General features: G+C 38.6%; 1 protein-coding gene across 4 annotated transcripts in view; it reads right to left on the bottom strand.

Moving 5' to 3' along the window:
- Positions 1-23,061, bottom strand: part of PLS1 (plastin 1) — a 217,858-nt gene that overhangs the window by 61,233 nt on the left and 133,564 nt on the right. For all 4 annotated transcript variants that reach the window (XM_080657190.1, XM_080657189.1, XM_080657187.1 and 1 more), the window contains 3 exons: positions 20,745-20,910; positions 20,519-20,661; positions 6,615-6,710 (listed from right to left, as the gene is read on the bottom strand). In XM_080657190.1, the coding sequence (XP_080513316.1) occupies positions 6,615-6,710; positions 20,519-20,661; positions 20,745-20,910 (405 nt within the window). The remainder of the gene's footprint in view (positions 1-6,614; positions 6,711-20,518; positions 20,662-20,744; positions 20,911-23,061) is intronic.

Genomic DNA, 23,061 nt, shown 5'->3' with positions numbered 1-23,061 from the left:
AAGCAGGATAAGATAAGATCTGTGAACAAAAGCTGAGCTCTAGGTTACATCCTGGCTGTAAGTACCAGGCAAATATAAAACATCTGAAAAGATTCAGGAAAAGAACTTTGATTTATTAAGTCTTGTCTATATGTTATCTGTTGAATGTAGTTTTTTCTGTCATTTTGGTTTGGTTTTAATGTGTTTATTGTTAGTTTATTAAGCATGCCTTTAATTTAATTCGGTAAGAAACGCGGCCAGACCATTTACTGAATTTCCCCAAAGCAAACAGGATGTGGAGGTGGGGAGAAAGAATATGAGCAGTACAAGTGGCCAAGGGTGTCCTAGAGACAAAGGAAGGTAGAGATAACATTTAGCAGAATTCAAGGGAGACATCTGGGATTTCTGTACTCATAAAAAGAAAAAGGCTGGTTTAAGAGAAAAGCACGCTCCATCCGATCTTGGATGGCTTATTAAACTGAGCTCAATTTCTTTGCAGATGTTATAGAATAAACCCAGACTACTTTTCTCAAAAAAGATGGCAAAAATGACCCAAGAAAAAAAAAATTATAGGCTGTGTTTAAGCAATAAAATTGGTGTTTCCATAATAAAGGGTAGTTTTTGAATAATAATAGACCACATTCCTCACAGTCAATAAGTTATCTCTGTTATAGAATTTGCCAAAGTAAATGCCTTGGATAATAATAATTGGCTTTAAAATATCAAAATTATTTAAACATGGATAAATAATGTAACTAAGATGAAGGATTTGTAGTGAAGCTTTTCAGTTATAATTATGGGTATATTGATAGTGGGGGTTTGCTCCTTGTTGAAGGAGGGAGCTGGTCCCACGGCAGCAACCTCTAAAGAAAGAATGTGGCAATTTTACATTTAAATAGCTACAGGCTTGCTTCCAAAGTTGTTGGCAACTTAAAACTTTGGAGTTTACTAAATTAAATAATAAAAACTTATTAAATATCTAGGTATTTTGAAAAGACAAAATACTGAAATGTTAATCTGAGTTTGCCTCATATGAAAAATCTAGAGGATAGAATTGAATCTATTTAACTAAATATGCCTTGTATTTTCTTTGAAATATATTCTTAACAATGTGAAGTTATTGCTAATATGAGAAATGCTAAGTATTTAACTTGCCACCTAAAATTTGAGGCTTCTAAGAGTTTAAAGTTCAAATTAAGTTAGGAGAAATCATATAGTTGTATAACCAAATGCATAAAGTATATAAATTTATTTTTGAGAAAATAATTCTTATATTTTCTCTGGAGAAATTAGTAGTTTAAAATATATTGTAGTCTTTATGTGTGGTAAAATTTCAAGCTAGGTCTAATTAAAGAAAATGAGGATTAATTCTGTGGTCTGAACCAAATTTTAAATATAAAAAACAGTTTAAATTTAATTGATATATTTTAGAATAATTATAAAAAGTATATAATATAATATTTAAGATATATATATATTTGATGGTCTTTCCAAGTTAAATTTCAAGACTTTAACGGAGAGATAACTTAGTAACATTCCATGGGCCCTGGAGTGATTCAAGAATTTATTCTCTCTTCTTAAAAGAAATATTTTTAAACTAAATTAGGCCAATCTAATATACTGGAAATTATGTGGAAAGCTTTATTAAAAAATGTTTAATATATTTTATTTATATACATATATTTTAAATGTTATAAAGGTTTTAACCTCTATGGGAGGGCAAGGCAAGATTGCTGAATATTTCTTAAGCAGAACCAGATCATTTGCCAGCAGAATTTTAAAAACAAAAGCCCTCAGGCAGCCTGCACTTCAGATAGGCTGGGGGGTGGTGGCGTCTGTACTTCATAGGTCAAATATATAAGTTTACTTGCTTTGCTTTTTCAATAAAGATGCCTATTTTAATTACTTAATAAATTAGCTTTCTATAATATAATCAAGGTCTCATATAAATTAAGTTATATGAGAAGCAAATATTTTTATAAACAATTGGTTCTAGTAAAGTCAAAGTAAAAATTTGCATACACCCTACAAGCGAGTCCTCTGAAATAGCTCCTGAGACCTCCCATAACCCCTCTGTGTATGCAAATGAACACTAGCCAAAAAGAATACTGTTTAAAAATAAATTTTAAGCCTAATAAAAAGGAGAAATTTTAAAATCTCTTCTGCTACTATTTACAGGGTAAACTGAAGGTTATTATTCAAGCATTAAATCTGATCATTAATCAGTCAACATAAATAGTCACTTAAAATATAGGCACGGCAGTATGAGCCAGCATCTGAAAAGCAACAAGTGTGTTGCTCAGTTTAAAAGAAAGAAAAAGGTTTTTAAAAGAAACTCCCTAAATGTGGCCTAGAAATTACTCTGGGAGAAAATAAAGGGAAATGTCCTTCAAATATGTAGAAAACTGTAATTAAAAGTTAATGTATTAGGCCTCAAAAATAAAAGTAAATAATTTGCATTTTTGCCTCTCTAAACAAAGCTTATATAGATATACTCAAAGACTGATAGCAGAAATTCAATTAGTGTCATTTACTGTCCACACCCAAGGACAAATAAAGTTAGAAAATAAGCCTTATTTTAGACTGATTAAAATTGGCAAATTGAAATAAGTGAATATTCAGGGAAACTTAATTGTACTAGGCAGGAAACTATTCCTAGAGCATTATCTATTTTTTATTGATAGTTCATCTCATAGTTAAAGCTGCTTATCATGCAATGAATCCAGAGAAGTCATACTTCTGTGCTAAGAATTAAATTAAAAGCTATCAAGGCTGCATTGCAGGATTTGCAAAAGCCTCTTAATATTATTTTTTAAAAAGGGGGAGGGGGAGATAGTGGAGCAATCTCCTGTAAGAAAATTACATCAAGCCTTAATTACTTCAAATTTTTTCACTTGTAATGCTGATGGCAAGACACATACAGTGTCAGAATAAGCCAAAGGAAAATGGTTTGGGCAAAATGAAAAGATCCCAAGTCTAGTTTATAGAAGGATTCTTTATTAACCTTTGGTTGAGAATATGCTTATATATTTCCAGAAAACTCCTCCAAGCCCATGTGGATTCCTGCAACAATGGATCTGAGAGAGGAACTGACCAGACTACTCCAGCCCCAGATAGCAGTGGCCCCAAGCAACACGCTGATGAGACAGAGGAAAAACAGTCCAGAGATGGGGGATGGTGAAAATGCCTTGCCATACTAGTAGTCATTAGCTGTGCATCACTGCAGGTTGCCCAGAACCAAGCCAAAAAAGGTCGGACCTGCATTGTCATTGCTCACCATCCAGAACTAGAGTATCATTGCTGTCATGTCACAGGGAACAGTGAGTGAGAAGGGAACCCATAAAAAACAGTTGGACAGTCATTGGAAAGGGGACTCAAAGAACTGTTGGCTCAGAAAGGAACTTATTGTAGACTGATTCCTTTGATGCCTGTCAGCAATTTAAAAGGATAGGAAAGAACTCAATCCTTCCCATTGAATATAAAAATCTTAAAAGGACCCGAGCTCTGTAAATGGCATACATTCTTGTTAAATTTATTAAATCAAAAAAGGGGGATATGCTGGAGGCTAAGTACAGTAGTTAGCATTATAAATGCAAGAAGTTCGCCAGAAGGCTGATGGACAGCTTCAGCAGGGCTGAAGATCTGCATATTATTACCTGCGGCCAAACAGCTGAGGGTAATTCCCCTAACCCAATGGTCGGCAAACCGCGGCTTGTGAGCTACATGCAGCTCTTTGGCCCCTTGAGTGTGGCCCTTCCACAAAATACCATGTGCAGGCGCGCACGTACAGTGCAATTGAAACTTCGTGGCCCACATGCAGAAGTCGGTTTTTGGCCTGGGTGAGTCTATTTTGAAGAAGTGGTGTTAGAAGAAGTGGGGGTGTCGGTCACATGTGGCTCGCGAGCCGCAGTTTGCCGACCACTGCCCTAACCTAATGGTCCTTTATTGTTTACCAAACCTTACCTTTGATATGTATATCTGCTTTGCTAAAGGGAAAAACATGTTAATAAAAAGCCATGGGTCTGGAGATTTGGGGAGCTTAATCACTAGAGTTAAGTTTCTATCTGGCTCCCCCAAAATGCCTTCCAAATCTATATTTCTTATCTAGTCTCTATTCATTTATGTGCAGCCCTCCTCCAGATTCCTGAACCCTTGCTGCAAAAAGACTGCAGCACCAGGACCCTTCAGTCTGCAAGTCGATGCTCTCTCCACTGAGCCAAACTGGCTAGGGCCCATTGCCCATTTTTAAATAGAATTGTTTGTCTTCCTTGTGTTGAGTTGTATAGATTGTTTATATATTTTGGAGATTAACCCCTTATCTGATGAATCATTGGTGAATATGCTCTCCCATACAATGGGCTCTCTTCATTTTGTTGATGGTTTCCTTTGTTGTGAAGAAAACTTTTAGTCTGATGTCAACTCATTTGTTTATTTTTTTTTCCTGTTTCCCTTTCCCTTGGAGACATATCAAAGTGTCTTTATATTTTAGAAATACACATTGAAATATTTATCGATGAAAAGATATGATATCCACCCTGGCTGGTTTGCTCAGTGGTTAGAGTGTCAGCCCAAGGACGGAAGGGTTGCAGGTTTGATTCCCAGTCAAGGGCACGTACCTCAATTGCAGGTTCAATACCTGACCCGGGAGGATGCATGAGAGTGGCAACCAATTGATGTGTCTCTCTCACATCAATGTCTCTCTCACTTCCCTTCCTTCCCCTCTCTAAAAAAATCAATGGAAAAATATCCTCAAGGGAGGATTAACATATAAATAAACAAACAAACAAATAAATAAATCCTATATAATAAAGAGGTAATATGCAAATTGACCATCACTCCAACACACAAAATGGCCACCCCCACGTGGTCAAAGATGGCCGCCCCAATGTGGACACAAGATGGCTACCACAAGATGGCCTGCAGGGGAGGACAGTTGGGGGGGACCCAGGCCTGCAGGGGAGAGCAGTTATGGGTGACCAGGCCTACAGGGGAGGGCAGTTAGGGGCAACCAGGCCTGCAGGGGAGGGCAGTTGGGGCAACCAGGTCAGCAGGGGAGGGCAGTTAGGGGCGACCAGGATGGCAGGGGAGCAATTAGGCATCAATAAGGCTTGCAGGGGAGTGGTTAGGGGGTGATAAGGCTGGCAGGCAGAAGCAATTCAGGGTAATCAGGCAGGCAGGTGAACCTTTGGGAGCCAGCAGTCCTGGATTGTGAGAGAGATGTCTGACTGCTCATTCAGGCCCAATCCCACCAGGATCGGGCCTAAACAGGCAGTCGGACATCCCTCAAGGGGTCCCAGATTGGAGAGGGTGCAGGCTAAGCTGAGGGACATACCCCCCGTGCATGAATTTCATGCACCGGGCCTCTAGTAAATAAATAAAATAAAAGAGATAATGTCTAGGATTTGCTTCAAAATAATATGGGAGAGGAAGGAAATAGGCAGGTGATGAAAGTGACAAAAGATTGACCACAAGCTAATAGTTGTGGAACTTTGGGGATGGACACAGGATAGATAGTTCAGTATACTCTGTTCACTTATGAATATGTTTGAAATTTTACATGTTTTTCTAAGTTCCTAATATTTTAACTCAAACTAATTTGCTACTTTGCATCCTATATAATAATAGTGTAGTATGCAAATTGTCCCCTCGACTGGAAGTTCTTCTGGGAGTTTGGCCAGGGAGTGGGGCTGGCCGGGGGAAAGGAGGGAGGCCCCAGCTGGTGCCGCCAGCATCTAGGGACCCTATCAGTGCACAAATTTTGTGCACTGGGCCTCTAGTAGTTTTATAATAGTAAGTTTCTTTGATGTTTCATTATAATAATGTGAAATATAATTAAGTGATGACTTAAGTTGCCTTTAAAACTAAATATTGTGGATATTATACTTTAAATACTTAATAGATTTTCATACAAACTATAGTCTGACCTGATTTTAATGCTTAGATAGAACCATCCCTAGTATTTAAAACTTATGCTAAAAGAATGGGCTTCCTAGGAATTGTGTTAGATAGATCAGGGTCTGTATCAGCCCTTCCTATATCATAAATACTAGAACTGTCAACCTTTATTTTGTGTATTTACAAATATAAGTTGGAAGAATTGATAATCAATTAATTGATCAGTGATTTCATAATGGCTTGTTGCTACCTTTCCTAGTGCACAGTGATAGTCACAAAAACACTCTGTGAGTTCCAGTTGTGTTGCAACAGGGGAAGTAGAAGTAGGATTGATTCCACACATACTCAAGGTTGGAATTCTGCAATTCCCTTTCTTTATGACAACCAGATGACTTAGCATGGAAATTTGGAGCTTATGGCATAAAAGAGTTCTGAAGATCAAGCTTTAATGTAGGGCTGAGGACTCCACATGGAATGTTGCCTATTGAGAATTGTACTCTAAATTTGACTATACTCACTTGTCAAATTCAGGGACTTGGGGTGAGGAAAATGGGGAGTTATTATTGGGTACAGATTTCACTATGGGGTGATGAAAAAGTTCTAGATATGTTTAGTGTTGATGATTGCACACCATGGGGACATACTTAATGTCACTGAATTGTACACTTAAAAATGCTTAAAATGGTAAAATTTATCTTAAGCTTATTTAACCAAAATTTTAAAAATTAAAAACTACTCACATTAAATCCTGAAAGATCAATGGCAATGGCAGGTCCATCATCCCTGTCACCTTTAGGTGCAATCTGATTAAGCAGATGAAAATAGGCTCTTGAATCCTTCAAGGAAAGAAATGAAATAGAATTTTTAAGATGAATAAAATCATCGTTGGATTTAGGGGAAAAGTGCTCAAACTGAAGAAATAGTCCTCATCTCAAAGAATGGAATAATAACTATTAACTTTACTTATTATTTTATACGTTCCTCAATCACTGCTATTTTGCACTGCAGAGCTTCTAGCAACAATGTTCACTACACTGGAATACCCTTCCCCACATTTTTCATTTGTTTACACCACCAAGCATCAGCATCAGTTAAGATCAGGGTTAAGTATTACCTTTCAGAAGCCTTCCCTAGATTCTCTTAGAATGTGACCACATTGTAATAAATTATCCAATGAAGTCATATCCAAAGATGGCTATCATAATTCTTCCCTGTGCATATATATAGCTCCTCCCATTAAAAGGCAGGGTCTATTTGCACTCCCCTTTTACTTAGTCTGTACTTGTGACTTGCTTTGACAAATAGAATGCAGTTAAAGTGGTTTGCTGGGGCTCCAAGCACAGTCTGAAGAGCTTCTGCGTGGGTCCTCTTGAACTCAGCTTCCACACAACAAGTCCAAAGACTGACAGCCAAGCTAGCCAGGTGAAAAGGCCTCTCAGAAAAACAATGATTCACTAGACATGTGATTGGTGCCCTTGCCCCATTCTGGGCCAGCCCAACTCTCAGCTGAATGCAGTTAGTGATCCCAACCAGAACCATCTGAAGCAGAATCACCCAACCAAGCTGCATTAACCCACAGAATCCTGAGAAACAACAGGTTGTTATTTAAATTATTAAATTTCAAGTGCTTGTTATACAGCAGTATCTACATCACTGAAAAATCCATCTACTAGATATTTCTCTCCCTGTGTAATTGAGTAAGATTCAAGAGCTAGGTCTTTGCAACACCCCCTGCCTGGCATCATGTTCCACAGGAGGGGTTTAATAAATAGCTGATTAACTGAATTTTAAAAGAGAAGAGCCCCCTGCAGCCAGGAGGATGGTGGAACTCCCCTGGGGAGCCCCAGTGCTTCTCCTCTAGCTGCTGTGGATCCGTGGAGCTGCAGCCTCCAGGGCAGGAACCCAGCACCCTCTGGCCAGGCCTGCACCCGTGGAGGGCTGGCTTGCTGGGCAGATTGTTTTTAATCCTTTTGTAAAAACTCTGGGATTCCAGAGGGCGGTAAGTATGCCTGCTCAGAATTTTGGCCCTACACAAAGTAACTGTGGCGAGCAGTGATGGTACAGGAGCATGGGCGCTGACCCTACAGTGCACCAATGAGGAGTGTGTGGGAAACAGCCAAAAGCAGGCAGCCTGAACTAGAGGGCGGGGACTGTCAGACCACTGCTATTACTGTACACTAGCACTTCCCAGTGAGTGGTGGCCTCCCTAGCACAGAAAGGAATTCTTTGCAGCCACAGCTGACTTGATGGTGGTAGTAGTGGGGGTGGGGTAGATTTTAAGAGTTAAAAAAGATGAGAAAGTTCCATTTCTGCCAGTTGGTAATAAAACAAGAGCCCATCAGTGGAATGTTACATACATGGAAATGCTAAAATGAGCTAATGTTGACTAAGTATTTTTTATTTAATGACGGAAATTCGAGCCAGAGAGATGGAAGACAGAAAAGAATAGAAAAAAGAAAAGGAAAAGTTTAGTCATGAGAATCAGAGAAAGATGCTACATTTTATAAGCAGAGTCACAAACTCCTTTCTTATCTTGGCCTTTCTAATAAATGTAATGTATAAGCATTTCCATTAAAGGCTCAATTGACTGAAAATATTTTAATATTTTCAAAACTGTTATGTGTCACTAAAAGTGTGAATTGGAACTAGACTAAAACTCAAATTCACTTAAAAAATAAATTTATGTGGCTTCACCAAGAAGCAAAGCTCAACTAATTTCACAATCTCCTACATTTATCGTGGTCCTGAATTTAATACATAAGCTTGTGTTTTGAGGGCAGTCTTCCTTAAACTGTTGAAGAGATGAGCTGGGTGGGGAATGGTAGGAAAGACTACTTCTTCTGGTTTATTAAAAGCTTTGATTTTATATCACTTAAAAATGTATTTCTTCTACTATCTTGAAAATAACAATTGTGAACATGATAGTTAAACTGTATTTTTAACCATTATTATACACAATATTGAAGAAAACTTATGGGCATGGTTGTTGCATATAGTTAAAGTGACAGTAATTCATCTGTTCACCTGCATTAATTACCTGGTGATTAACATAGAAAAGTGGTACAAACTTATACATGGAAAATTTGATTATGCCTTAATTTAGAAACTGAAAAATACCAAGTTACTCATTCTAGGTGTATCCTCATTGGTGCCATGGTCTCATTGCCCATGTGTCCTGGTGAGAGAATATATGCCTAGTATGGAGTACAACTTTTGTGTAGAAGATTCCTGAGAACTAACTGTCTGCTAGCAGTCTGTCCAACTTTAAAATATGTGCTGTACTGCCCTAACCGGTTTGGCTCAGTGGATAGAGCATCGGCCTGCAGGCTGAAAGGTCCCAGGTTCAATTCCGGTCAAGGGCATGTACCTTGGTTGTGGGCACATCCCCAGTAGGAGGTGTGCAGGAGGCAGCTGATGGATGTTTCTCTCTCATTGATGTTTCTACCTCTCTATCCCTCTCCCTTCCTCTCCGTAAAAAAATCAATAAAATATATTTTTAAAAAAATATGTGCTGTACTCCGGTTCCTACAAGTAAGGTTCCAGAGCTCCCAATCTCTTTCTGCAAGTGGTAAGCATGTGTGGGTTTTTTTTATCTCTTTGGAGCAGGCACAGGAAAAACATCAATAGTGCTAATGCATTTTGGGAACACTTCGGGAAAATATTCATGCTTGCCACCTGTTAATTTTTAAATTCATATGCAAGAGGTTACAGATTGGCAATACGGGAATTGTATTTGCAGTCTGTGTTCATAATAAAGAAGGTGTAGCTGCATTTTCCTAAAAGTAACATCAAACAATCAAACCTGAGTATCATGCAGAAAACATGTTCAGTGTACACAGACCAAATATTAGGCCTGTGTCACCTTGTGTGGTGCACCCACTGGGAGAATTCTAGCACATAATTTGGGAACATAATTTCAGTGGGAAATCTGCCACTGTCAGAGTTCTCTTTTCTTCTTTGGAATGGAGCAAAGACAGTTGATTCACAGAGTTTTCTTTCTTTTTGTTCAGTTCTAATTTCAGTAAGTCAAAGATGTGTTCGGGCATTCCAGGTAATAGATGTGCATATAAAGTTACCAAATATATGCTTTTAAGAAACACAACTCTTTAGATATTATACCCAGACTATAATATTAAATATTTGTCCTTAAAGGGTTTGAGGTGTATGTCTTCCATTTCATATTTTTCACAAGCTATGGCATGTGCAGAATTAAAGTACCAATGTGACTGTCCCTGTGGGCCCAGCGATTATATGTGAACTCATCCAATCTTCTTTAACCAGGGCCCTACCACTAACATTGTGATCTTGCTTTGAGACCTTTCCTCTCCTGGGCACTGAAATGCTATAGAGCCAGCTGGCAAAGACACATCACATGTCTTATGCTGAAGCCACTACCTGATTGTTTATTTGCAATTTGAGCCAGTTAAAGAATAGTAAACTTCCTTTTAAAAAAAGAGAGAGCAATTCCAAAATGATGGCAGAGTAAGTGGAAGCTACACTGACACTCTCCCAAGACCAAAATGGAAGTACAACTAAAATACAGAAAAACCACACTGAAAAAATCAACTGAGGACTAGCTGGAAAGAACCCTGATAACCAAGGACAGAAAGTGGAGACCACATAGAGATTGGTAGGAAGTGCAGAGATGTGAAAGGACTGGCTGGGCTTCCATAGATAGCAGCTGAAGTCCCGATGGGATATATCAGCTGTGGTGGGGGGAAGGGTGGGGTTCCCACTGAGAACTCTGGGGTGTAAACCCCAAGCTGGGCTCCCTAGTCCAAAGCACCAGAACTGAGTAAGGTGCCCACAGAACATCTGGCTGTGAAAAGCAAAGGGTTGCTGTCTGCCAGCCAGAGATGGCTAAAAATGCAGGCACCTTCTTAAAGGGCCAATGCACAAAATTTCATGTGCAGCCACTCATCTTGTGCTCCAGCAGAGGAAGGGCAGAGTGGACTAGAGATATTTGAGGAGAGTCCAGAGTTGGGGGGTCTGGGGTGGGAGCTCAAAGAGCAACCACCCCGGTTTCCTGAGCTGAGTCATTCCCTCATGCTGCAGAGGACAACTTTCTCCCACAGACCTTTGCTATACAGGTGGTTTTTGCCTGAGGGAAGGCAGTTGCCCCATCCTGTTGGAAGAACTCTCACCCCACCTGTGGTTGATATCCTGAGACTAATCAAGGCTGATAACAATCAGACTACAGTCAGAAGAGCATCTCTGGAGGGTTTGAGTCTTTGCCTGATCTTCTTCTGGGTCTGGAGCTAGCAAAAGCAGATGCTGGTGCATATCTTGGTCCTTTCCAAAGTCACCCAGACCCAGCAGAGGGAGCCACAAGCTGTGGATTGCTGATAGGGTACTCAGGGCCAATCACAAACAGCGTCTTACACTGTCCTGAACTAGGGATTCAAAGTCATAGCAGATCTACCTAATACACAGACACAAACCCAAACAGGCAGCCAAAATAGGGAAATAAAAAAGCTCAAAATGAAAGAACAAGAGAATTCTCCAGAAGAAGAGCTAAATGAAATGGAGATAAGATCAAACATAGAGTTCAGAATAATGATGTCAAATATACTCAACATCATGAGAAAAGATATAGAAATTATGAAGAATGACATAGCCCTAACAAAGAACACAGTGGAAGGAATATAGAGCAGATTAGGAGAAACTGAGAATGGGGTCAGTGAATTATAAGACAGGGTAGAAAAAATCAATCAGAGAACCAAAAAGAAAAAACAATTAAAAAACAGGAGGACAGCATAAGGGAGCTGTGGGATAACATGAACATAACAATATTTGCATAATAGTTGTGCCAGAAGTGAAAGAAAGAGACAAAGGGATAGAGAACATGTTTGAAGAAATAATGGCAGAAAACTTACCTAACCTGGTGAAGGAAAAAGTCACACAAGTTTAGGAGGCACAAAGCAAGAAGAGTGCCAAGCAAGAATTACCTAAATTGGCCCATACCCAGACACATCATAATTAAAATGCCAAAAATTAAGGACAAAGAGAGGCTCTTAAAGGCAGCAAGAGAAAAGCAAACTGTTACTGACAAAGGGGCTCCCATAAGGCTGTCAGATGATTTCTCATCAGAAACTCTACAGGCCAGCCCAGCTGGCATGGCTCAGTGGTTGAGCATCCACCTATGAAGCAGGAGGTCATGGTTTGATTCCTGGTCAAAACACATGCCCAGGTTGCGGGCTCAATCCCCATTGTGGGGAGTGCAGGAGGAAGCTGGTCAATAATTCTATCTCATCACTGATGTTTCTATCTCTCTCTCTCCCTCTGCTTTCCGTTCTGAAATCAATAAAAACATATTTTTTTAATTAAAGAAAAAAACTGTACAGCCAGAGGGAATGGCATGAAGTATTCAAGGTAATACACAGCAAGGATCTGAAACCAAGATAACAATATCCAGCAAGGCTATCATTCAAAATAGACAGTGAAATAAAGAGCTTTCCAGACAAACAAAGGCTAACAGAGTTTATCACCATCAAACCAGCACTACAAAAAAAAAAAAAAAATGCTAAAGGGACTACTGTAATGAGAAGAAGAGAGAAACATAGGCATAAAGAATTAAAATGACAATGAATAAGTACCTATCAATAATAACCTTAAATGTAAGTGTATTAAATGTTCCAATCAAAAGACACTTGGTAACTGAATGGATACAAAACATAAGCCAATTATATGCTATCAACAAGAAACCCAGCTCAGAAGAAAAGATTCACATAGGATAAGAGTGAAGGGATGGAAAAAATGTTTCCATGCAAATGGAAATGAAATAAAACCTGGGGTAGCAATACTCATATCTGACAAAATAGACTTCAAAATGAAGGCCATCACAAGAGACAATAAAGATCACTACTTAATACTAAAGAGATCAACCCAACAAGAAGATATAACCATGGTAACCATATATACATCTGATATAGGAGCACCTAAATATATATAAAAAAACTTCTAAAGGACTTTAAGGAAGAGATCAACAACAATACAGTCATGGTAGGGGACTTTAACACCCCATTGACTTCACTGGATAGATCTTCCAGACAAAAAAAATTAACAAGGAAACAGTGACTCTAAAAGACACACTGGATCAGATGGATTTAATTGACATTTATAGAACATTTCATGGCAAAGCTGAAGAACATACATTCCTCTCCAGTGCACATGGATTATTCTCAAAGATAGACCACATGTTAGGACACAAAACAAGTCTCTACAAGTTCAAGAAGATTGAATCATATAAAGCATATTCTCAGATCACAATGGAATGAAATTAGAAATCAACTACAGTAAAAACACACAAAAACATTCAAACACATGGAGGCTAAATAGCATGTTATTAAACAATGAATGGGTTACCAATGAGATAAAGAAAGAAATAAAAAACTTCATGGAAATAAATGAAAATGAACACACAATAACCCCAAATTTCTGGGACACAGTAAAAGCAGTCCTGAGAGGGAAGTTCAGAGCACTATCGGCCTACTTCACAAAATAAGAAAAATTATTAATGAATTATTTAACCCTACAACTTAAAGAATTATAAAGAGAAAAACAAGAAAAGCCTAGAGAAAGTAGAAGGAAGGAAATAATGATTAGAGCAGAAATAAATGACATAGAAACAAAACAAAAAAATCAATGAAACCAAGAGTTGGTTCTTTGAAAAGATAAAAAAGACTGATGAACCATTAGCCAGACTTACCAAGAAACAAAGAGAGAGGACCCAAATAAATAAAATCAGAAATGAAAGTGGATAAGTAACAACTGACACCAGAGAAATACAAAGGATTGTAAGAAAATACTATGAACAACTATATGCCAACAAGCTGGACGATGTGGATGAAATAAACAAATTCCTCAAAAAATACAATCTTCCAAAACTGAATCAGGAAGGATCAGAAAACCTGAATAGGCCAATAACAACTAATGAAATAGTCCTAGCTGGTTTGGCTCAGTGGATAGAGCATTGGCCTGCGGACTGAAGGGTCCCAGGTTCAATTCCAGTCAAGGGCACATGCCTGGGTTGCAGGCTCAATCCCCAGTAGGGGGCGTGCAGGTGGCAGCCGATCAATGATTCTCTCTCATCACTGATGTTTCTATCTCTTTCTCCCTCTCCTTTCCTCTCTGAAATCAATAAAAATATTTTTTTTTTAAAAAAAACAACAACTAATGAAATAGACACAATAATAATAATAATAAAAACTCCAAGCAAACAAAAGCCCTGGTCCAGATGGCTTCACAGGGAATTTTTACCAATCATTCAAAGAAGAACTAACACCTATCTTCCTCAAACTATTCTAAAATATCCAAGAGAAAGGAACACTTCAAAGTTCTTTTTACTAAGCCAGCATTATCCTAATTCCAAAACCATATATAGGCACTACCAAAAACGAGAACTGCAAGCCAATATCCTGAATGAACATAGATGATAAAATCCTCAACAAAATACTAGCAAATCATATCCAGTAATATATTAAACATATCATACACCATGACCAAGTGGGATTTATTCCAGGGATGCAAGGATGGTACAATATTCACAAGTCAATAAATGTGATACATCACATAAACAAATTTAAGACAAAAATCACATGATCATATCAATAAACACAGAAAAAGCATTTGACAAAATCCAACACCCTTTTTTGATAAAAACTCTCAGCAAAGTGGGAATAGAGAGAGTATATCTCAACATAATAAATGCCATACATGACAATCCTACAGCGAACATCATAATCAATGGGCAAAAACTAGAAGTATTTCCCTTAAGAACAGGTACAGGACAGGGATGTCCTCTTTCTTTTTTTTTTTTTTTTTTTTTTTTAAATATATTTTATTGATTTTTTTACAGAGAGGAAGGGAGAGGAATAGAGAGTTAGAAACATCGATGAGAGAGAAACATCGATCAGCTGCCTCCTGCACACCCCCTACTGGGGACGTGCCCACAACCAAGGTACATGCCCTTGACCGGAATCGAACCTGGGACCTTTCAGTCCGCAGGCTGACGTTCTATCCACTGAGCCAAACCGGTTTCGGCAGGGATGTCCTCTTTCACCACTCTTATTCAACATAGTACTGGAAGTCCTAGCCACAGTGATCAGACAAGAAAAAAGAAACAAAAGGCTTCCAAATTTGAAAGGAGGAAGTAAAACTGTCATTAATCGCAGATGACATGATATTGTACATAGAAAACCCCAAAGATTCCACCAAAAAACTACTGGATTTAATAAAGGAATCTGGCAATGTAGCAGGATGCAAAATTACCATCCAGAAATCTATGGCATTTTTATACAACAATAATGAATTCTCAGAAAAAGAAACTAAACAAACAATCCATTTACCATTGCAACAACAAAAAAAGTTAAGATACGTAGGAATAAACTTAAATAAGGAAGTAAAAGACTTATATTAGGAAAACTACAGGATGTTGAAAAAAGAGAGAGAGGAAGTGGAAGAATATACTGTGTTTATGGATTGGTAGAAATATCAGTATTAAAATGTCCATACTACCCAAAGAAATATATGGATTCAATGCAATTACTATTAAAATACTAAAAGCACAATTCACAGATCTATAACCAATACTCCAAAAATTTATATGGAACCAAAAAAGTCCCTGAATAGTTGCAGCAATCTTGAGATAGAAGAACAAAGTGGGAGGGATCACAATACCAGATACCAAGTTATACTACAAAGCCACTATACTCAAAACAGCCTGCTACTGGCACAAGAATAGGCATATAGATCAATGGAAGAGAACAGAGACCCCAGATATTAACCCAAGTCATTATGCTCAATTAATATTTAACAAAGGAGGCAAGAACATACAGTGGAGTCAAGATAGTCTCTTCAATAAGTGGTGTTGGGAAAATTGGACAGAAACATGCACAAAAGTGAAACTAGACCACCAACTTACACCATACACAAGAATAAACTCAAAATGGATTAAAGACTTAAATATAAGTTGCAAAAGTATAAAAATCCTAGAAGAAACCATAGGCAGCAAAATTTCAGACATCTTTCATAGCAATATGTCTACCTATACATCTCCTAGGGCAAAGAAAACTATGGAGAAAATAAATAAATAGGACTACATCAAAATGAAAAGCTTCTGCACAGCAAAAGAAATCATCAACAAAATGAAAAGGGAGCCCACTCTACGGGAGAACATATTTGGCAATGTTACATCTGATAAAAGTTAATATCCAAAATATATAAGGAACTCATACAACTTAACAAAAGGAAGACAACCCAATTAAAAAATGGGCAAAGGACCTAAATAGACACTTCTCCATAGTGGACATACAGATGTCCAAGAAAAATATGCAAAAATGCTCAAAGCCACTGATCATCAGAGAGATGGAAATTAAAATGATAATGAGGCATCATGTCACACCTCTCAGAATGGCTACCATTAACAAATCAACAAACAACAAGTGCTGGTGAGGATGTGGACAAAAAGGAACCCTAATTGACTACTGGTGGGAATGCAGACTGCTGCAGCCACTATGGAAAACAATATGGAGTTTCCTCAAAAAATTAAATATAGAACTGCCATTTGACCCAGTGATCCCACTTCTAGGAGTATATGCTAAGAGTCCCAAAACACCAATCAGAAAGAATATATGCACCCTTATGTTCACAGCAGCGCAATTTACAATAGCTAAGATCTGTAAACAGTCCAAGTGCCCATCAGTAGATGAGTGGATAAAAAAGTTGTGGTACATTTACACCATGGAATACTATGCTGCAGTAAAAAGCAAGAATATCTTACCTTTGAGACAGTATGGAGGGACCTGAAGAGTATTATGCTAAATGAAATAAGCCATTCAGAGAAATACAAGTCTCACATGATCTCACTTATATGTGAAATCTAATGAACAAAATAAATGGATGAATGGAGTGGATCCAGAGACATAGAAGCATGGAATAGACTCTGGAATCTCATAGGGAAGGAGGAGAAGGGTGGGTGGGTGGGAAGAGATCAACCAAAGAACTTGTATGCATATATGCATAACCCATGGACACAGACAATAGGGTGGTGAAAGCCTGTGGTAGGGGATGGGGATGGGCTAGAATGGGTCAATGGGGGAAAAACAGGGACATATGTAATATTTTCAACAATAAAGATTTAATTTTAAAAATGATTAATATAATGACTAAATTGAAAAAAATGTGGCAAATATTTAAAAAGTATCACATTTGTATGTTAAAGACATGACATTAAATTGGAGTTAGACTTGCTGAACTAAGCTCACCTGTCATACAAAATAAAGTTTGTAGAAATACCAAAATAAAAAGAGAGAGCCCCCCAAATAAAATTTTAAATGAGCATATTTTAGATGAAAGCAGAGAAATACAATGTCACTTCAAAGAGAGATTGTCATTTAGGCCATTATGGCAAAAACATAACCTGACTGAAGGTGTTAATATATCTAAGGAGAAAATATGAGTTAATGTTAACACTGATTAGTCTTAAAAACTAACACAAAAAAAGCAGAGAAGAAAGAGTCATAGAGACCCAAGTTGGCAATGCCTGTCTAGGCAGTGACAATGAGAGTTGTTATTAGGCAGATTGAATGTTACAGTTTCCTTGACAATGGTCTCCCAATAGGGAGGGAAGTGTTTCCAGCTACCGTGATTGAGAGACCTACCTGAAGACCTCCTTTTGCCTACTGATTCTCTGTGCCCTCAGATAATTTGGTTTCCTATTAGCTGGGTATTGGCACAGTGGCAGTAAGAATGTTGAACTGGTTAGGCCCACAGGGGCCTCTAGTCCATCAAACAGATGTAATTCTCAGACTGACATTCACTTTATAATTTAGTCTATCTGTGTAATATAAAATGCAGAGAATGCTTTAATCTGCTAAGGAGTATCTCCTTCGTTTCATAGCCAGTTTATTTCTTACTAAAAGCCAATAAACCAGTTATTTTGAAATATAAGATTTTGTGATAATTCTCAGAGAAATGCAAAATTTAATTTCTTAAACTGTGCCCTTGTGAATTAAATTTCAATTCAAATTTAAGTCTGTATTTCTCTTTTAAAAAAATACATTTTTGGAGGAGAAACCAAGATGGCGGCATAGGTAAACACCTAAACTGCTGCCTCGCACAACAATTTCAAAACTACAACTAAAAGACAGAACGGACACCATCCAGAACCACAGGAAAGCAGGCTGAGTGAAAATTCTACAACTAGAAGGAAGGAGAAAAGCTCACAGAGAATTGGAGGTACGGCAAAGGGGCTTTGTGCGCGCAGAGAGGAAGGGCGGCTGAGAGCTTGGCTGACTTCCTCTGGCGGAAGGGGGAAGGAAGCCTCGGACCACGAGCTGGGAAAGGCAGAAGTCTGAAGGCGCACACGGGCCAGTGCGCACAAAGGCTGCGGAGGTAGCCATAGGCTTTCCCTAGTGAAAGGGAGTCAGAGGATCCTGACTGAGCCCCAGTTCTGACTGCAGTGAACCCCGGTTCCAGGCGAGCCCCTGGGGACCCACGCTCTTGTAGGGGGAGTCTGGACTCTCGGGCGGAGACTCGGGAGCCGGGGAAGGCGGAGGACTGAAAGTGCGCACACGCGCCGCGCCGGTGCGCACAAAGGCTGCGGGGGTTGCCACAGGCTTTCCCTAGTGGAGGGGAGTCAGAGGATTCTGACTGCACTGAGCCCCAGTTCTGACTGCAGTGAACCCCAGTTCCAGGCGAGCCCCTGGGGACCCACGCTCTTGTGGGGGGAGTCTGGACTCTCAGGCGGAGACTCGAGCTGGGGAAGGCGGAGGACTGAAAGCGCACATGCGCGCAGGGGCGGGGCTGACAGGAAGCCAAGACTGAGACTCCACCCCATCCAAGCTGAGCACAAAGGCTATTGCAATTTGGCAAGTCTAATCCTATAAGGCTGTCTCCAGCACCGGGCTTCTCCCAGCATAGACACAGCTGATCCTTACAGCCAACTGGCCCGGAGGTCAATTCTTCCCAGTGATACCAACAACAATAAAGACTTAATTACAACAAGGCTGTACACACAGGCCACAAAGGGGTGCACCAAGAGTGTCCACCTCAGGTTAACCGGGGAGGCAGACCCACTGGGCCATATTGGAAACCTAGTACAAATATCTACCTTACCAACTCAGGGATTCAGTGAAAATGCGGGGTCAAAGAATCAGATCACAAACGAAAGAAATGGAGGAAAACAAACGACTGGATATAGAAATCAAAACCACCGTTATAAGACTTTTTAAGAATATCCTAGAAAAGGCCGATAAATATAACGAGACCCTCGAAGATATGAAAAAGGACCAACTAGAAATTAAACATACACTGACTGAAATAAAAAATATTATACAGAGACCCAGAAACAGAATAGAGGAACACAAGAATCAAGTCAAAGAATTGAAATACAAAGAAGCAAAAAACACTCAACCGAAAAAGCAAAAAGCAAAAAAGAAAATCCAAAAAGTTGAAGATAATGTAAGAAGACTCTGGGACAACTTCAAGCGTACCAACATCAGAATTATGGGGGTGCCAGAAGAAGAGAGAGAGCAAGATACTGAAAACCTATTTGAAGAAATAATGACCGAAAACTTCCCCCACCTGGTGAAAGAAATAGACTTACAAGTCCAGGAAGCCCACAGAATCCCAAACAAAAGGAATCCAAAGAGGACCACACCAAGACACATCATAATTAAAATGCCAAGAGCAAAAGACAAAGAGAGAATATTAAAAGCAGCAAGAGAAAAACAGTTAATTACCTACAAGGGAGCACCCATACGACTGTCAGCTGACTTCTCAACAGAAACTATGCAGGCCAGACGGGAGTGGCAAGAAATTTTCAATGTGATGAATAGCAAGAACCTACAACCAAGATTACTCTACCCAGCAAAGCTATCATTCAGAATTGAAGGGCAGATAAAGAGCTTCACAGATAAGAAAAAGCTGAAGGAGTTCATCACCACAAAACCAGTACTATATGAAATGCTGAAAGGTATTCTTAAAGAAGAGGAAGAAGAAAAAAGTAAAGAGAAAAAATTATGAACAACAAATACATATCTATCAACAAGCCAACCTAAAAATCAAGTGAATTAAAAACCTGAGGAGCAGAATAATCTGGTGAATATAATAGAATCAGGGGCATAGAAAGGGAGTGGGCTGATAATTCTCAGGGGGAAAGGGGTATGGGGGGGTTCATGAAGAGAATGGACAAAAATCATACACCTATGGATGAGGACAGTGTGGGGGAGGTAAGGGCAGAAGGTGGGGTGGGAAAGGGGTGGAGGGGAGCTATGGGGGGGAAAAGGAGAAATAATTGTAATAATCTGAATAAAGATTTATTTAAAAAAAATAAAGTTAAAAAAAAAAAAGAAGCAAAAAAAAAATACATTTTTATTGCTTTCAGAGAGCAAAGGAGAGAGAGAAAGATAAACACATCAATGATGAGAGAGAATCATTGATCGGCTGCTTCCTGAGTGTCCTCTACTAGGAATGGAGCCCACAACCTAGGCATGTGCCCTACAGGGAATGGAACCGTGACCTCCTGGTTCATAGGTTGATGCTCAACCACTGAGACACACTGGCCAAGCAAGTCTGTATCTCTTTTGTTTTTACTTTCTGCATCCTTACTTTATGTTACAAATTTGAATATTAAAATATAAACCTTAATGTCTTGGCTGAAGTTGTTGATGGTATGCCATCCTGCATTGGTCAAATGGTAGTTCACCCATCGCAGCAATAACTCCTCTGGAGAAAGCTTCATCAGCTCTTCTAGTTCCTCACCTTCATTTAGCAATGCAATCAGAGCTGAGAGGAAAACACAGAAATATATAAATTCTTCTTGCAGCAAGTATATGTAAATGAAAAGTAAACATTTTTGATGATCATACCTTCATTCCTGGAAATCTCAATATCAGCAAAAAGACCAACTTTGATGATCTGCCAGAGAAGTCCCAAGACCAAGTGAGGTTTTCCTTCTTTGAGATCCTGTGCACCAATATTGACCACTGTACATCCAATGGCTGAGGCAGAATTCAGGGCTAGGTTTAAATTTTCCTGAATTGCCACAAAGAAAAATACCCATGAGGAAGTACTTTCTAAAGTTTTATCAACAAATTAAGAAGGTAAATAAGAAACAAAGAACTGTGAAATTTCAGATTTTTAAACATAATATTTAAATAGCAAAACACCATTATTCAAAAGAAAATTTCTATGGTTTTAACTATTACCTCTATATGCCAATGACTTTCAAAGCCATATCTTCAGCCCACACTTTCTCCCAGTTCCCACTCTAAACTCTATACCTATATACTCACTTGGTTAGGTCTATATGGGTGTTTCACAAGTATCTCAAACTCAATATGTCCAAAACTGAAGCAATTTTCCTGCCATGCTTCCTTGGTCTTCCTCTAATTATCTATTAAAACTGGCTTTTCTTTATTTTCTGTCTTGGTTGATAGGACCAACATTCATTCTTGCATTCTTTCTTCCTAAGTCAGAAATATGAGCAGAATCCTTGTTCTTCCTTGCTTACCATATCTAGTCACCAGTATCTGTCAATCCCGCCTTCTAAATACCTGTGGAAATGTTCAGTGCCTTTCTTCAGGTTTCTTAGTTCCTTCCTAATACCCATCTCAAACTATCTACAATCCATCTTCCACAATACTGTGCATCAATGATCTTTTTTTAAAATTTATCTTTATTTTTAAAAATATTGCAGATGTCCCTTTTTTCCCCCATTGACCCCGCCCTCTCCATTTCCATCTCCTCCCCAGGCTTCACCGCACTATTGTCTGTGTCCATGGGTTATGCATATATGCATATAAATTCCTTGGTTAAATCTCTTCCTGCCGCCCCGCTTCCCTCTGAGATTCTTCAGTCTGTTGCATGCTTCCATGTTTCTGGATCTATTTTGTTTGTCAGTTTATTTTGTTCATTAGATTCCACATAAAGGGAGATCATATTTGTCTTTCTCTGACTGGCTTACTTCGCTTAGCATAATCATCTCCAGGTCCCTTTATGTGCTGTCTTAAAGGGTAATAGGTACTTCTTTTTATAGTTGCATAGTATTCCATTGTATCAATGTACCACAGCAGTTTTATCCACTCATCTACTGATGGGCACTTGGGCTGTTTCCAGATCTTAGCTATTGTACATAATGCTGATATGAACATAGGGGTGCATATATTCTTTCTGATTGGTGTTTCAGGCTTCTTAGGATATATTCCTAAAAGTGAGATCACTGGGTCAAATGGCAGGTCCATTTTTAATTTTTTGAGGGAACTTCACACCGTTTTCTATAGTGGTTGTACCAGCATGCGTTACCACCAGCAGTGTACTAGGGATCCTTTTTCTCCACATCCTTGCCAGCACTTGTTTGTTGATTTATTGATGGTAGCCATTCTGGCAGGTGTGAGGTGGTATTTTTAAATCCATGGCATGCAAGGAGTCATCAAGCTTCCCTTGAATTTTCCCAGAGGTGAGATCCTACCACATCATGAAGTTCAGATTGATCTGAAACTCACCTTCTTACAATGTGCACCAATTAATCAAAGTCATCTCCTGTGAACTACATAAAAGCAGTTCTTTATACAAAAGTAAATATCTCAATAAGAGAATCCTTTAAACAGTGAGACAGTTATTAGATAACTATATAATTTACTATCCAAAATGGGGACAATTTTTTAAGTAAAAGATGGTACCAAAATAATTTTTAAATTATAATTTAAAAAATTTGTGTTTATTATTTTAATGTTAGGTTTTAGAATATTGGGAGAGCTATAAAAATGTTCTAATCCCAAAGCATTTTCCAAAAAAAAAATGTCTTTCTCAAAATGTGAAAATAACCTATATGGGACAGATGCTAAGCCAGATGGGAAACTGAGAAACAGAAATAAACAGGGAATGACCCTGGTGAACCCAAACATATGGTCACCCTAGTTACAATATCTCATCACGACTTCTCTTGTTCAGGTTAAACATCCCCAATTCTTTGAACTTGGTATTTCTTCAGTATCAAATTTTCTTCATCTGATAATATCCGCTTAAAATATGGCACCAAAAATAACACAATATTCCTGATGAGTTCTGACCAGTGCCCATTACAATGAAGCCATTGTCACCATAAATCCAACATTATATTCTCTTTTTTCCCCATTTTTTTATTAAGGTATTACATGTGTATATATCTTCCCATTGCCCCCACCC

This window comes from Plecotus auritus, assembly GCF_963455305.1.
Source record: "Plecotus auritus genome assembly, chromosome: 2".
Classification (NCBI taxonomy): Eukaryota; Metazoa; Chordata; class Mammalia; order Chiroptera; family Vespertilionidae; genus Plecotus; species Plecotus auritus.
The sequence above is the reverse complement of the archived record's forward strand: the minus strand, read 5'-3'. Positions and strand labels throughout refer to the sequence as shown.